General features: G+C 36.8%; 2 protein-coding genes across 2 annotated transcripts in view; one reads left to right on the top strand and one right to left on the bottom strand.

The window, feature by feature from the left end:
- mkln1 (muskelin 1, intracellular mediator containing kelch motifs) overlaps positions 1 to 9305 on the top strand; it is a 22984-nt gene extending 13679 nt beyond the window's left edge. Inside the window, exons 12-18 of the mRNA XM_016570370.1 lie at positions 181 to 310; positions 4014 to 4161; positions 4858 to 4972; positions 5731 to 5870; positions 6625 to 6727; positions 6946 to 7000; positions 7130 to 9305. Coding sequence (XP_016425856.1) covers positions 181 to 310; positions 4014 to 4161; positions 4858 to 4972; positions 5731 to 5870; positions 6625 to 6727; positions 6946 to 7000; positions 7130 to 7251 — 813 coding nt within the window. The 3' untranslated portion in view covers positions 7252 to 9305. The remainder of the gene's footprint in view (positions 1 to 180; positions 311 to 4013; positions 4162 to 4857; positions 4973 to 5730; positions 5871 to 6624; positions 6728 to 6945; positions 7001 to 7129) is intronic.
- Positions 9306 to 9641: 336 nt separating this feature from the next.
- On the bottom strand, positions 9642 to 13650 carry podxl (podocalyxin-like). The gene is made up of 6 exons (XM_016570374.1): positions 13619 to 13650; positions 12938 to 13121; positions 12817 to 12846; positions 12002 to 12113; positions 11639 to 11850; positions 9642 to 11452 (listed from the first exon to the last, which is right to left on the bottom strand). Exons 1-6 carry the CDS (start codon positions 13648 to 13650, stop codon positions 11258 to 11260), a joined length of 765 nt encoding a protein of 254 aa, XP_016425860.1. The 3' UTR covers positions 9642 to 11257.
- Between the last annotated feature and the right edge of the window lie 2115 nt (positions 13651 to 15765).

The raw sequence follows: 15765 nt of genomic DNA, 5'->3' as shown, positions 1-15765 counted from the left end.
TATATATATACCTGAATGTCATTTCCCAATAAAAATAAGAAAGTTGATTACAAAAATGGTTTTAAGACAGATGATTGGTGAGTTTTTGAGTTTATTGGTATAAATTTATTGGTGTTAAGTGGAATTTATGGGTGGTTTTGACAACAAATTTGATTTGACTTTTTCTTTTCTCTCCCACAGAGAAATCGCTGCCTGTACGTTTTTGGAGGTCAGAGGTCCAAAACGTACTTGAATGATTTCTTCAGTTACGATGTTGATGGTGACCACGTGGAGATCATCTCAGATGGCACCAAGAAGGACTCAGGCATGGGTATGATGTCATTAGCATGATTTTTTGTGTGTCTTTTTTGATGTCATTTCAAGATTTATTTTTTTGTCATACTGTAACAATAGCTGTTTCCATCACCCTGCTTTTATGCGCATTTTGAAGTATCGCATTTGAAACGAATAATGGAAATGCCATATTTCGAAGAAAAACCCATTGAAGTGGTTTTTGACTTTTGCGAAAAAGGGTTAATGCGAATAATGTGAGATTGAAATGCATTTTGCGAATGCATCAAAAAAAGTCATGTGACTTTGTGCTATGGGATGGCAAAACCTGACTAACCAGCAAACCGATCTTCTTGCACAGCATCTGAAATGTAATGGTCATTCTTAAATGCCCGTGCAAAGTCTGTCATCAAAGTGTTTCTGTATAACTGCATCCGAACTGTCTTCCCACGACACGACTGCGTTCCCAAACAGCAGGCATCCGCTTCCGAAGGCAATGACCGCATTTATTGTTTCGTCTGCTCGCTTTGAGGCACAAACAATGTATTATATAAGAACATTTTATATTCAGTGGCTTCTCCTACTTTTCTTAGTGATATTTAGTTCCAGTTTATCAGGAAGGGACGATTTTGTTCTCTTTAGCTCATTGGATGGAAACGGTGCTTATTCACAAATGTTTTATGCAATATTCCAATTTTGCGCTTAAATTAAATTCGCAAACTTTGGATGGAAACCCAGCTAATGGCTCTTATACAGCCGTGCCCTGAGAAGACACTCCTTAAAAGGAGAGCAGAGGAATCTTAAGCATGAAGGTGACATCACGTTCAGAAATAGAGTTGAATCAGGTGGGGATTATGTCACTGCTGCTGCGGCCAGTTACGTGCAGCTGAAGCGAATATGTGATCTGTTGCAGTCTTACTGTTCAACAGCTAAATCAACTTGACATCATCTGTCTCCGTGATACTGATATACACAGATCTGCTGGTCTGGATGATAGTGATGAACGTTTCTCGTGAGAATAGTCCTGATGAGGGGTAAATATTACAGCACATTCCTGAGCAGGGATACAAGGTTTTTGAGGTTACAATATGCTATTGTACAAAGTACACGCATTCTGATTCATCAAGATACTCTCCTCTGAAGACTCGGCATGAAATATACATTTTAATATTTAAAGTCTTCTCTGTTAGATTTGCAGCCTTAGATGACTCTGGTTATGTAAAACTGTATTTTTTTTTTTCTTGAGAAAATGCTAGTCTCACAGGCACTATGTTAAGGGTGTTCAAGGGTAATGCTAGGTGCTTACTTCCTAACCCAAGTCTCAATGATATTCTGGTCCCTGCATAGGGCACAGATTCTTCCCTTATTGAACATGAGGGTTTTTTTTTTTTTTTTTAAGAAACAGTAGTGTTGTTATTATTAACTGAAACTAAAACTATTAAAATAATTTTCGGAATAAATCTGAAATAAAATAAAATATTAATATTAGATGAAAAACCTAAATTAAGATTAGAAATGTTAGCAGCTAACTAAAATAAGTTATGTTGGAGGTATTATTATAAATGTATTAAAAACTGAAATAAAAATAATAAATAAATAAATACATGGACAAGAAAATGGACATGATAAAACATGAACAAAAATGTAAAAAGAGCACTATTAAAAGTATAAAAATAAAAGTTCATTCAAAATACTTTTAAATGCTATAATAGTACAGGGGCATCTCAATAAATTAGAATGTCGTGGAAAAGTTCAATTATTTCAGTAATTCAACTCAAATTGTAAAACTTGTGTATTAAATAAATTCAATGAACACAGACTGAAGTAGTTTAAGTCTTTGGTTCTTTGTTAAATGTGAGCCAAAATCATACAATTAAAAGAACCAAAGGCTTAAACTACTTAAGTCTGTGTGCATTGAATTTATTTAATACACGAGTTTCACAATTTGAGTTGAATTACTGAAATAAATGAACTTTTCCACGACATTCTAATTTATTGAGATGCACCTGTATATCAATAATACTAAAATAACCCTGAAACACCTGCGTCTTCGCAGCGTCTGCCCTCTCTCGGCACAAATCGGCATTAAACACTATCAATTTGAAGTTCTCAGAACTTCGATTGGCTTCTGAAGAACTGAGCGTGACTTGTGGTGATTTGCTCACCCAACACACACTCGTTTGATTACTCATGTTAGCCACACATGCATACAAATGAAACTCGCATGCACAATCAAGACTTAAAACAAAGCAGACTTTGTAAAATGTCTGTGATCAGCTTGGAGAAGAATTTGGTGAGCAGACAGGTCATAATGTCTGCACACCCACATAATGTCCCCCAAATTTTTCTTCGCTTTCTCTATAATCAGTAACGATAGCATGATATTGTGTCAAGCTTGAAGGAACATACAAATCGAACAGCCAGTTCACAGAGTGGAGAGGCACTGAAGGTGAATGAGTCTAAGAGCTCTGTGAAGCCTGAGAGAGACTGTGCAGACACACTTCCTGTTCCCATAAACAGATTGTGTAAAATCTCAATGGGCGACTTGACGCAATGAGAGAGTATAAAAAGACCTCTGTGTTCTCTCTGTTATCGCGTTAGAGAGAGATGTGTGTGCGACGAGGACAGGGGGTGACAGAAAGAGAACAAGAGCTAGAAGGCAGCGGAGAGAGACAAAAATAAGACTGAACAAAACACAATTTACCAGGAAGGAAACAGTGAGCCCAAACAGTATGTTCACAACCAGACCTTAAAGGAATAGCTTACCCCCCAAAAATCATTTATCATGTAGTTCCAAACCAGGGTGATGTTTTTATGCTCGAAAAACAATCCAAAATGTGTGTAAATAAAATGGAATTACAGGCCAGATTCAAATGACCTAAAGCCGTCCTGGGACTTTATCCTGTTTATTTCACAACTACTTGCTAAATAAACAAATTCTAAAAAAAAAAAATTAATGAGGAGAATGACATTTATTTGGGTCGAAACTTTAGGAAAATTGAAGAGAATAGATACCATGGAGTGATTTATGATTGAATAATTATTAAATATAATTTAATAATTATTATTATTATTATTTCCTTAGTTTTGTATTAATATAATATTAAATATTGTAAACATTAATCTACAGCATTGCTTAAATAATCTTAAAATTATATTTATATAAAAATAAATATTTATAAATATAAAAATTTATTTATAAATATTACATATATATTTTTTGTATTTTTATTTAATAGCAGTTCAGTTATATGAAGGTTATAAAAGAATAATTCGAAAATCAACAATAAATACAAAAATTAATAATAGTATAAAATAAAATTCACTGTAAATTCACTCGCTAATGCAATATTTATATCTATTATTTAAAATATTTTGTTATATTAATATAGTATTAATCAAACATTTTAGAACATTATTAAACATTAATGTATAAAAATATTTAATATTATATATCTATGGTCATATTAATGTACTAAAGAAATAATGCAAAACTTCATGGCCGATTTAAATATAAAAAAATAATGCAAATTTTGGTAATTCACTCACCATTTCCGGGTGGGGCAAAAAAAATTTTTTTACCTTTGGTACAGCATTTGCCGAGTCTGGCTGAAACCATAGAAAAAATAGAGGTGATTTGCATGTTATTTCCAATGATTACACCAAGCTGCTACATCATAATGCTTTAAACAGTTTATGCCTTCTCTTAATGATCTAAGCTTAAGTCTGTGTTTGTGTTGCAGTACCAATGACAGGATTCACTCAGCGTGCCACCATCGACCCAGAGCTCAATGAGATCCACGTTCTATCAGGACTCAGCAAAGACAAAGACAAACGCGAGGAGAATGTACGCAACTCCTTCTGGATCTATGACATTGCACGCAACAACTGGTGCGTGAGTTCTTGGACACACTGTTCATCTGTACAGCACTGCACATTGAATGCTAATGAGTACACTTGACCTGTGTTTATATGCTGTGGCCCAGAGGACTGCCTGCATCGGTAATCCACAGAGTGCCTTCAGGCACTTGCCATACACTGCTGGAAAAGAAGGAAATCTTCAGTTATGATGAAAAAACATGCTCTTTCCTTCCTGGACTGCATGTTCTCTTTTCAGTGCATTGAACATACATTGCAGAGCCAACGATGAGCGTAAATGCATCATACAAAACCCCCTTATATAAATTGTTCTCAGCTTGCACACGCATTCACATATATTGAATAAAGCCAGAGCGAAAGTTGTATTGACCTTCAGAAAGGGAGTTGGTGACCATCAAACAGGAACAGAATGTTCTCTGCTTGCATGTGGGTCTGGCCGCTCGTGTCAGCATGTGTGTGTGTGTGTGTGTGTATTAAATGTGCTTTGCACTTAAACTGGGGGAGAAAACCCTTTGTTCTGTACGCTAATTGAAGCAGTTGGCTTATAGCTTCTGAAAAATCAGTCTGTCAGTGTTTCCTTTGGATCTGGTGTACTGGTTTCTGTCATTTTGTTTATTTGGCTTGATTTGGGTGGGTGCGTGTGTGTACACTTTTCTAGGACAGTATGCACAGTTTAGTATGAAAGACTAAGTCTGTGTTTGTCTGCAGGTCATGTGTTTATAAGAATGACCAGGCGGTGAAAGAAAACCCCACTAAGGCCCTACAGGAAGAGGAACCTTGTCCTCGTTTTGCTCATCAGCTTGTCTATGACGAGTTGCACAAGGTAATGTAGATCATTTCACTTCCACACCCATTGTCAATATGAATTGAATGTTTATGAACAGTGTGGTGGTGTGCTTTAGGATTGGCTGATTAGAAATCTGACCTGATAACCCAAAGTTTGTAGGAGTCAACCCACACTTACATCAAGGAAGTCAACATGAAATAAAAATTGGACCCTATTTATTTCTTAATACTTGTCTAATTTTTTTTTATCGTTTTGTTTTGTTAAATATCCTTTTAACTGTTATATATAATTTGTATTATATTATATGATATTATATTATTCATTTTAACTTCAGGTTTTTTCAATAAAATGTTTATACTTTAAAAAAAATATATATATAATGTAAAAATGTAATATTTAATAATAAAATGTAATATTAAAAATTCAATCAAATTATTACAATGTGTATATACTATTATATTATATTGTACTTTAGTATTAATAGTATTACTACTAATAATAATAGTGTTAATATAAAATTAGGCCATTGAAGTCTTATTAACTAGCAATAAAATAATTATTTTTTTAAGACTGGTAATGATTCTGTAGCCCAAAATGATTGCAAATTACCAGATGCAGCAGCTTTCAAATTATAAGGTTGTAACCTTTGAACACTTGTAGAGACCTCTAAATTTAAACTATATTTACCTCAGGCACTTTGACAGCTTGAGCTGATAAAACACTCATTTCCTTAATTGCTGTACTGATTAATCAAAGCAATTAGCAGGGGATTGACATGATGATATGGTACACAGGTGCATTACCTTTTCGGTGGAAACCCAGGGAAGTCCAGCTCACCCAAAATGAGATTGGATGATTTCTGGTCCCTAAAGCTGTGCCGGCCTTCCAAAGAATATCTGCTTCGACACTGCAAATACCTCATTCGCAAATACAGGTACAAATATACTTTCATACGAGTACAAAAGTGCTTCACCTGTTACAATCTGCTGCTCAGTGACTCATTATTCTGACCTCACAGTTCTTGATTAGAAAATTGTGCTTAAGAAGAATGTTTACTGAATTAGGTCGTCTGGTCTCTCTCTGTCTGAAGCCAAAGAAAACTGTCAGATGCTCTTAGTTTCCAAACGTCGCTAGGAAAGTGTTTAGATATCTATTCCATGTTAAATACTTTGTGTTGAATGTTAATATGAAGAACATGATGTTGCTCTGATCCTGCAGTGATCTGAATGTAAACCTTTAGGACCCAGCTTTATTATGTAATTGCAGTGTCATGCAGCACTGCAGTTAGTGATTAAATGACAGTAGTAGTTTTCCATTGGTGCATGCGATTTCTGCACTTTTAGTGCCATCTGGTGGTCATATTTGGTTACTTAATGGAATAGTAGTGTACCTAGAAATAAAACAAAAATAGTCCTCATTTTTTACCGGGGATTCTCAAATCTGGCTCGCGAGATCCACTTTCCTGCAGAGTTTATCTCCAACCCTGATCAAACGCACCTGAACATGCTAATCCGTGTCTTCAGGATCATTAGAAAATCACAGGTGGGTGAGTTTGATCAGGGTTGGAGCTAATCTCTGCAGGAAAGTGGATCTCGCGAGCCAAATTTGAGGATATCTGTTTTTACATTTAAGAATGTAGAATAAGGCAAATGTTTACCTTCTGCTTGCTGCCTTGTGTGTGTTTGCAGGTTTGAGGAGAAGGCTCAGACCGAGCCCTTGAATGCACTTAAATACCTACAGAATGATCTGTCCCTTACCGTGGACCACACCGACCCCAATGAGACAAAAGAGGTCAGTACCCACCAAAAAGAAACTGTTACATTTAATGATTAAGCTTGTAATTAACAAACCTTTAAACTTTTGCTGTTGATTGAGTCCGTTTGTGCATTTACATGTATTTTAATAGTTTGATTTCAGTTGGACTAAAGCAAATATCATGTCAGATACTGAAAATGTATTAGGTCCAATACATAATTAAAAGTGCTTTTGTGTGTTTTTTTCCCCTGTAGTTCCAGCTCTTACCCTCTGCTCTGTTCAAATCCAGCTCAGACTTCATTCCTCTAGGTGAGAGCACTGTTTGATAAACATGATTGTCCTCTAATCACGTTTTCCTACAACTGTGGAAATCAGTGCAGAAGCTTCTCCGATGTGCTTTGATTCTTATTAATGATTTTTTTCTTCTCTTCATCACAGGCTTTTCAGATGTGGATCAGACGTATGCCCAGCGCACACAGCTGTTCGACACACTTGTCAATTTCTTCCCTGACAATATGACCCCGCCCAAGGGTAACCTTGTCGACCTCATCACCCTGTAGCCACGCCCCACACAGTAGACCACACCCTCTTTAGACCTCTCAGACTCCTCCCACCCAAAACAGAAGTTATTTTTCTACATTTTCCACCCGAGGTGTGCCGTGCCCACCTACTGTGTTTCGTCCTACAGAAGTAATGCCACTTAAACGTCACTGAGATTTACTTAAAATGCAGAAATATAATTTTCTACTCTGGAGTGCCAGGGTTGTGCTTTTTTATTTTTTATTTTAAAAAGGTTTAGGTTTAAATTTGCATATCTGCCAAATTGCACACCGAGTTGATTTTTCTATTTTGTCTTTTTTTAAACAAACTTAAGCTTAGTTTTTCAGGTCTGTTTGAGTTTATCTTTCAAATTTTCTTTCATACAGGTTGAAATGTAGGTGAGTTATAAATCCGAACAGTTTACATCATAAAGGGGTGGATTTGATTTATGAACTGTATGATCATCATGGGTTCCTTTTTGCCTTGTTATTTTAAATCAAATTTTTATGGACTAATACATGTGCGCTGAGCCAGTGGAGGCCGAAGGCAAAGATCAGAGCGCCCTCTAGAGTCAGTTCTCTCACTCTCAGTTCTGTTCACTCTCGATACTGGATTTGAATACTGGCTTCCATCTAAACCCGCTGCTGCTATTTGATGCTGCCATGACATTAGTGCTTTCTTTGACTCTTTAATAGTGATGAAACGCCCGATTCCATAACTAAGTTCTCATCCACAGATCTGAAAAGGAATATAGTGACGTGTTTGAGGTGTCATGCACACATATATGTACACAAGAACTGTTTTCCACTGTGTGTGTCGGAACGCAAATATTATGATGCTTCATGGTAACACTTTGTACTTTAGAACAGGTCATTACACTTGTATCCATTAGCGAATGGATTAGCGAACACTTTGCTGCAATTAGACAAACCGAAGATGTGGATGATTTGATTTTTTGAAGTGTAGATTGCGGTTTACTTCAGGTTGTGGCTGCTTTCGTCTGAACTCAATATAGTCCTGTGTTACATAGACTGTTCAGCTTACTGGTACCAACTCAAAGGACCCTTATTGGGACCACCGAAGACAGAAGAGACCCCTCACTATTTATTATTATTATTATTTCTTGGTGAACTTGAGCCCTGAATGTCATGTCTTATGTTATGTCTATCTCTATGATGTCATAGAGACGTCTATATGTACCCTTCATTCCGTATGAGCTTCCGGATTGTTTACAATTCTGGACAGATGAAAGTGTGTTAGATGATAGTCTTCCATATAGTCCATCTGGATTACTTGGTCTCCATTTGTGTAGTGTTAGTTTAACAGCAGTTGTTTTTGTTATTCGTCTCCCTGTGCATGAGTAGGAAGTGTTTGCCCTGCAAAAAAAATGTTCCTGTAATTGGATCGCTCTTAAATTTGCTGTAGTTTTGGCTTCACCCACGCAGAAACCAGAGGCTCAAAGAATCATAGGACAGTGCATTATGCTTCACCCTGCTGATTGTGTCCTCCCAAGTGTATCTCATATCTCAATTCCCTGAACTCAGTATTAGCTGTAATTTGGCTCTGTGGAGATACACTCACGGCGCACTGGAGTGTGGAAGTTTGTGATTGGCCCATTTGTGATTTCTAAGATTCAGTGCTCTTTATTTCTTTCCTGGCGTGAAAGCAATTTGGGTGTATATGATTTGAAAACCAGGGCTTACTTTTGCCTTTCGTAGATTTAGCATTGTCTTTGTGCCAGGAAGAAAGTTCCCGAAAAAGAAAAAAGTATGAAAACAATGAAATTGAATATACACGAGAGGATCGACACTTACAACCGGAGACTTTTTGTCGCACTTAATGCCAAATACGTTTTCTTGCTTTCGGTGTACATTTCTGCAGTGTCAGAGATGAAGTGACTTTTTCTTTTCTTCTCTCCTGGAAATCCTCATCTCGTCGAGCCCCCCTGAGCGAGGGTACGTTGAGATGTCAGCACTACACTGTGGCTCTCATGAATGTGTAGAACCTATTAAAGAACTGCATTGTATGTAATGTACATAAAGAATAAAGATTGTATTTTGTTCAAGTTTTCTTATATATTGTCTTGGTCTTCCGTTAACGTAGACCTATAAAACGTTATTTGAACAAACAAACAAAGTTATATTCGTCGAAGAATCCTGAAAAAAAAGTGTCATGGTTTCCAAAGAACAATTAAGCAGCACAACCATTTTCAATGCTGATAATAAGAAATATTACTTGAGCAGCGAACGATTTCTGAAGGATCATATGAGACTGGAGGAATAAATTCAATTAAAAAATATATTAAAATACAAAGTTATTTTAAATTGTAATTATTTCACTGTAATTATTGTAAATATTTGTTGCATTTTTATAATAAATGAACTTTTGTGAACATAAGAAACTACTTTCAAAACCATTTAAAAAATCTTACAGACCCCAAACCTTTGAACAGTAGTAAATGCATTGTGTTATCATTTAAGATTATGTGCCTCGACATGTCAACTACCTAAGAAAACACACTTTAAATTTTTTTATTTTTATATTAGAAATCATGGCCATCCCCATCCAATCTGACAGAGATGAAGCTTCCAGTGTATCAGACCCCTGTCGTTTGCACACAGCAGCAAACTGACTTCAAAAACAGAAAACAACTATAAATTCAACCTTAATACTTTGGTGGAAGTACAACAGCTAAACCCTAAATCCCTTATACTGAAAATTTGTGTAGTGCATGCAAATACAATTACATAAAATACAAAAAAAAAAAAATTTGTTTTGGTGAAATCAACATTAAAACAATTAAATAAAACATCCCCAAAGAGAAGGGTGATCAATGACAAATTATGATTTTTTTTTTTACCTGTAACTAAACTTAAAGAATGTAAGTGATTTGTGTTGGATTTAGTGTCAAATGTTTCAGGTTGACAAGACCAAAAACCTTCATACTGGCATGATTACCAACACAGAGACATGAGTGGAGCATATGGAAGATAATGAAAAAGTTATCTGCCAATCATGGAGTCACATACTTTTGACCCGTAGTCTAATTTACCAGGACGAATTATCCATTGGTCCAAGTGTAATTTGGTGCATATGAGTGTTAATCTTCCCTAATCAGAAAATGAACAAATTATGAAAGAAGCATAAAAATAAGCAGTATATACAAGCACAACAATTACATTCTGCTCAAAAAATAATACAAGGTTTCCACTGGATAAATGTGATTTCTAGGCCTCAAAAAGTCATGGGAAAAGTGATGGAAATTTCTATAGTAGTAATACAATTTATGCTCAGTTCTATCAGGTAGAAACAATTTTGTGAGTGTTCTTTCCATAACATAATTTTAAAAAAATCAAATAAATGGAAAATATCACATAAATCCACTGGTCAGAATCTGTGAACCTTGAATCCTGAATATATCTTTTTTTTTTCTTTCTTTTTTTTTTTAGAGAAAGTAATTAGCATTGCTTGACAGCATCATAAGGCACACTCCTAATGCAAAGGCAGTGAAATCGAGGCCTTATTTTGGCCAGCTTCACATTTAGAGAATCCAACATGCATTGCACTGGGAAAAAACGTTCCAAGATGGCGAGCAAAACCTAAATTCTTTTTTCATTCAATACTGAAAATTATTGGACCAAATCTGTTTGAAATCATAAATGGGCTATATTACCTATTATTTGCTAGATATTTTGTGTTCATCAAATTGTTTATTGGAAAACTATTTGTTTTAAAGCATGAATTAATCCTGCTGAAGAAAATTTAAGGCACAAAGAGAGGCCACAGATTGTGCATTGTCATTCCAAAAGTCCACAGTGACACGAAACCTAAAAACGTTTCGGCTATTTCTAGCACATACTTGACATTCAGCTACTTAATTACAGCATATACACCCGGGCACCAAATGAAAGCATTGTCGTTTGATAGTCTTTATGTCAATCTCTGCTTTCTCTACATTCTGGCCGGTCACAATCTACCGTTATGAGAGCAGCAGGTTTCCTTCTCCAGACGGTTCATCTGATGCCATTACAAGTGTGTGTCTTCTTCATCAGGTATGTCCTCTTTCAGCAGGTTGTCTATGGGGACGATCCAGCTGTCGTTAAACTCCCTGTTCATTGTCAGTTTTTTCTCTTGCATCTCCGGCTGTACCTCCATCACCTCCAGTGTGGGATTGTCATGATAACCATTCTCCACTGTCTGCAGCTCTTCTGTCAGGTGTTGCTGCCAAGGGGAGAGTACATATTGGGATGTTAAACCGCGTAACGCTTTGGAATTCAGAACGCAACTTTCAACTTTGACTTGAATCATTCAGAACATTCATCATTCGTAGATAAATTTATTGAAAATAATACCCGAATCAAGCAATGTGAGTCTGATTCATCTTTGTGTTTGGAAATTGAGCATTACCTGGTTCTTCCTGTAGGATCTGCGATGATAAGTGCAGTACGCAGCAAAGCAGCACAGAATGAGCACCAAAGCACCACAAGAAGCCAAGATGGCGATCAACGTGTCTGGTATCGTGTGCTTGTTTAGATCCTCTTTCTGTAAAGCATTATTGTCTGTAACTCCACTGACAGGTTCTAGAGGTTTGTAGTTTTCTGGCGGTATCTTTTGGTCGGCTGTAAATGGAAAAGCAATTGAATTACTATAAATTTTATTCAGTATTTTATTGTTATTAAAGATAACCAAACACAATATGGCAAGCACTGATTTCAGTGGTTCCTCTGTATGAGGCTTTCATCTGTTTGGAAGCCGTAACATTTCCCTCACCATCTATTGTTATTGTTGCAGTTAATTGCTTGTCATTAATTTCCACCATCACGGTGCAATTTCCTTTCATCTTCTGACCCAGCGTCTTACAGGCTTCACGGATGACATTCCCCTGTGCGAAACAAAATATTAAAATGCTAGCACTTCATGTTTGGTTGCATGTTTTGATCATTTTTAAGGAGAAAGTTTTGTGAAGTCGGTCACTTTGCATACTGTTGTTGGCCAAGAAATGTTTTCTGGCTCCATTTAATAGATTGTTCTGAATTGTGAGATAAAAGGTGTACACTGAGAATTTACTTTTTTTCTAAATTCTGAGTTTACACCTTGAAGTTCTTTTTTTTCTTCTTCTGTGAATTCTGAATTCACTCATAATTCTTTTTTTTTTCACGGAATAAAAAAGGTAATTGTAACTTTTCATCTCACAATTTCTACGTTTCTTCTTAGAACTGCTAGATGACCTTGCAATTCTTGTCAGAATTGGAAGTTTAGATCTCTCAATTATGACTTTGTCTTGCACTTTGAGAAAAAAAAAGTCAGAATTGCAAGATATAAACTCAGGATTGTCAGGAAAAAAGTCTGAATTGTGAGGATATTCACAATTACCTTCTTTATTTGTTTTTGTTTTTTTTGGCGGAAACAGGCTTCCTTTTGTGATAAGTCTTTAACACACTTTTTTAAAAAGGGTGATACAGGATTTCTTGTCATCTCAGTGAAAAATAGATGTAAGGAGACCTTTGGGGATCAATGACTGATATCTTTGTAGGACAAAAAATAGACATTTTATTCATAGATGTTTTTGTCATTCATGTACTCACCTTACTGCTGCTGCTTAGATCAAAGGGATCCTGCAGAAGAGAAAATCAACATGATCAACAGGAACTATATAAGTATATATCAACAATATATAAGAAAAAGACATGAATGTAAATATTTTACATGATTGAATATGGGTTGAATGTTGACAGTCCCAGTATTGTCGTTATGTGTTCGTGGTTCCAGAAGCAGGGCTGTTGTGATCAGAGCAATGGTTGTTTGTGCTTCCAGAGTCTGAATACTCTTAGTAATAGTAGTTGTAGAATCTTTTTTAGAATCTAGAATTTTTAGACAAGAAAATTTAAAGCTTTTTAGTAGTTCAAACTAATATTAGATTCTGTCTTCCTTTACTGGCCCTCATGTCATTCTGAACTTGTTTTTATTTCATCCGTGAAACACAAAATAATATATTCTGAAGGCTGTTCACAATGTTCTTTTCCATACAATAAAAGGCTGTCAAGCTAAAAACATAAAAGTAGCATTAAAGAGGTCAACGTGTAAATAGTATTTGTGTGACTTGAAATTTAAGATTGGTTGAAATTAAGTTCATTGGAATTTGAGATGAGCATTGAACTCAAGATCTGAATGCAAGACTGCAGTAAATTGCGGGGGTTTATACTGACTAAATGACTGATTACAACTACACGGTCATTAAATGGTCAAAAGATGTACATTTCGGTCAAAAAAAAGAAAAAGAAAAACAAGAAAATAGAAATGCTTGTATAGTTCAATCATTTACAGTAAGATCAATAAGACGCATTTAGAAAACAGATAGGATGAATTTTCATGCAGACTCTAAGGTACCTCTGTTTGCTTTCTTGTGTTTTTAGGAGCATGAATGCCTCCTGGTTACTGCTGCTTTTATCGGATGTAAAGTATGAAATGTTCTTCAAATGTTTTCCTTTTTGTGGCCCAGTGAGGAAAGAAAGTCATAGGAGTTTAGAACAACATGAGGGTGAATAAATGATGACAGAATTTTCTGCTGAAGTTGTGCAGTTCTATTTGTGCAGTTGTCTATTTATGTTGTAATTAGGGCTGCACGATAAATCGCATGCGATATTTAATGCGCATCTTGTCAGAAAGCCGGTTCTGTAATCAGCGGTAAATCTCCATCACGTGCGTGCTTTCACATTGAGCAGCATTAACTACACAGAGCCGTTGTTCACTGACGAGCTGCGCAAAAAATCGCGCGAATATGAGCCTGGGTCAGACGGATCGGGTGGCGCGCCTGGGTCAGAAGGATCAAGTGATGCGGATGACATGCTATACAGGAGGACACCTATGGGAAACAAAGAAAACTGCTAGTTAAGAAAGAGTATAAGGATATACTGGTCTGCAAACTCAAGACTTCTAATTGGTTCTGTGCAATTGCTATAATGCTGCATTATAGGTAGACAATAGCAGTGTTGTACACTGTTTTTAAATGTTGGAGTCAAAAAGAGGCGGTGTTAACTGCTTTTATACATGCTAACAAGTAGCTTCTTTGCTGATGAGCTACTGCAACAGTAATTGGAACGGAACAGTTTCTTGTGTGTTCAGTCAAAAATGTAGCTACTTTTCAGGAGTATTTTTACTGAATGTTTATCTGGTAATAGACACTATAAACAAGAAGCAAGAGCTTAGCTTAATTTATTTATACAGAGTCAGTCTTTACGTGTATTCCCTCTCGTATGTGAATATCATGTAGCCAAGCCTTTTAAATTATGCTTTTCACTCTGAAAGGTTCTAATTCCTGTATTATCACAGCAAATTTTTCTCAACAGTATTTATTGTATACTTTTAAAAAAAGGCAGCCGGCGTACTCGTGAAGCTCAGACAGCGCGGATTTCGAACGGTGCTGCCGAGCATCCATCTGGCGAATCTCTGCTCTCTACCCTACAAAAGGAACAAACTTCTTCTGCTCTCCCGGACAAACAAGGATTTTTCAAACTCTGCTGCTCTGTGTTTCAGGGAAAACTGGCTGAATGACGCCATTCCGGACAACGCGCTATATCTGCCGGGCTTTCAGCTGTTCAGAGCGGAGCGCGACGCAGAATCAACGGGGAAATCGCGCGGCGGCAGGACATGCTTTTACATCAATGAAAGGTGGTATACAGACGTAACAGCGTTAAAAAAGATGTGCTGTCCTGATCTAGAAGCACACTTCATTAACTGTAAACCGTTCTATTCGCCGCGGGAGTTTTGTTCGTTCATTCTCGTGAGTTTCTACACGTGAGCTCAGCTTTACAGAAACTCTCTGATCTGATCACAGAGACTGAGCAACAACACCCAGACTCGGTTATAATAATTCTTGGGGACTTTAATAAAGCAAATCTTTCCTGTGAACTGCCAAAATACAGACAGCATGTCCCACCAGAGGCAGCAATATATTGGACCATTGTTACACCACAATAAAGACTGCATATCACTCTGTCCCCAGAGCAGCTTTGGGGCTCTCTGATCACTGTTTAGTTCATCTCATACCGACCTACAGGCAGAAACTGAAATCAGCTAAACCTGTATTAAGGACTGTTAAAAGATGGACTAATGAAGCAGGGCGGGATTTACATGCCTGTTTCAACCTCACTGATTGGAGTGTTTTTGAAGCTGCTGCCACCGATCTGGATGAGCTGACAGAGACTGTAACATCATGTATCAGTTTCTGTGAAGACATGTGCATTCCTACCAGGATTCATTTAACCTACAACAATGACAAACCATGGTTCACTGCAAAACTCAAAGACAGCTCCGTCAGGCCAAAGAAGATGCTTGCAGGAATGGGGACAGAGTCGTGTATAAACAGGCCGAAATACACACTGGAAAAGGAGATCAGAGTGGCAAAGAGGAATTATTATGGAAAGCTAAGGAACCAATTCTCCTCCAGTGACCCTGCTACAGTGTGGAAAATCACCAATTACAAGACACCATCCCCCAGCACTGTGGAGAATCAACAACTGGCAGACGATCTGAAC

Source organism: Sinocyclocheilus rhinocerous, unplaced genomic scaffold (assembly GCF_001515625.1).
Source record: "Sinocyclocheilus rhinocerous isolate Xijiao unplaced genomic scaffold, SAMN03320098_v1.1 scaffold772, whole genome shotgun sequence".
In the NCBI taxonomy this organism is placed as follows: Eukaryota; Metazoa; Chordata; class Actinopteri; order Cypriniformes; family Cyprinidae; genus Sinocyclocheilus; species Sinocyclocheilus rhinocerous.
The sequence above is the reverse complement of the archived record's forward strand: the minus strand, read 5'-3'. Positions and strand labels throughout refer to the sequence as shown.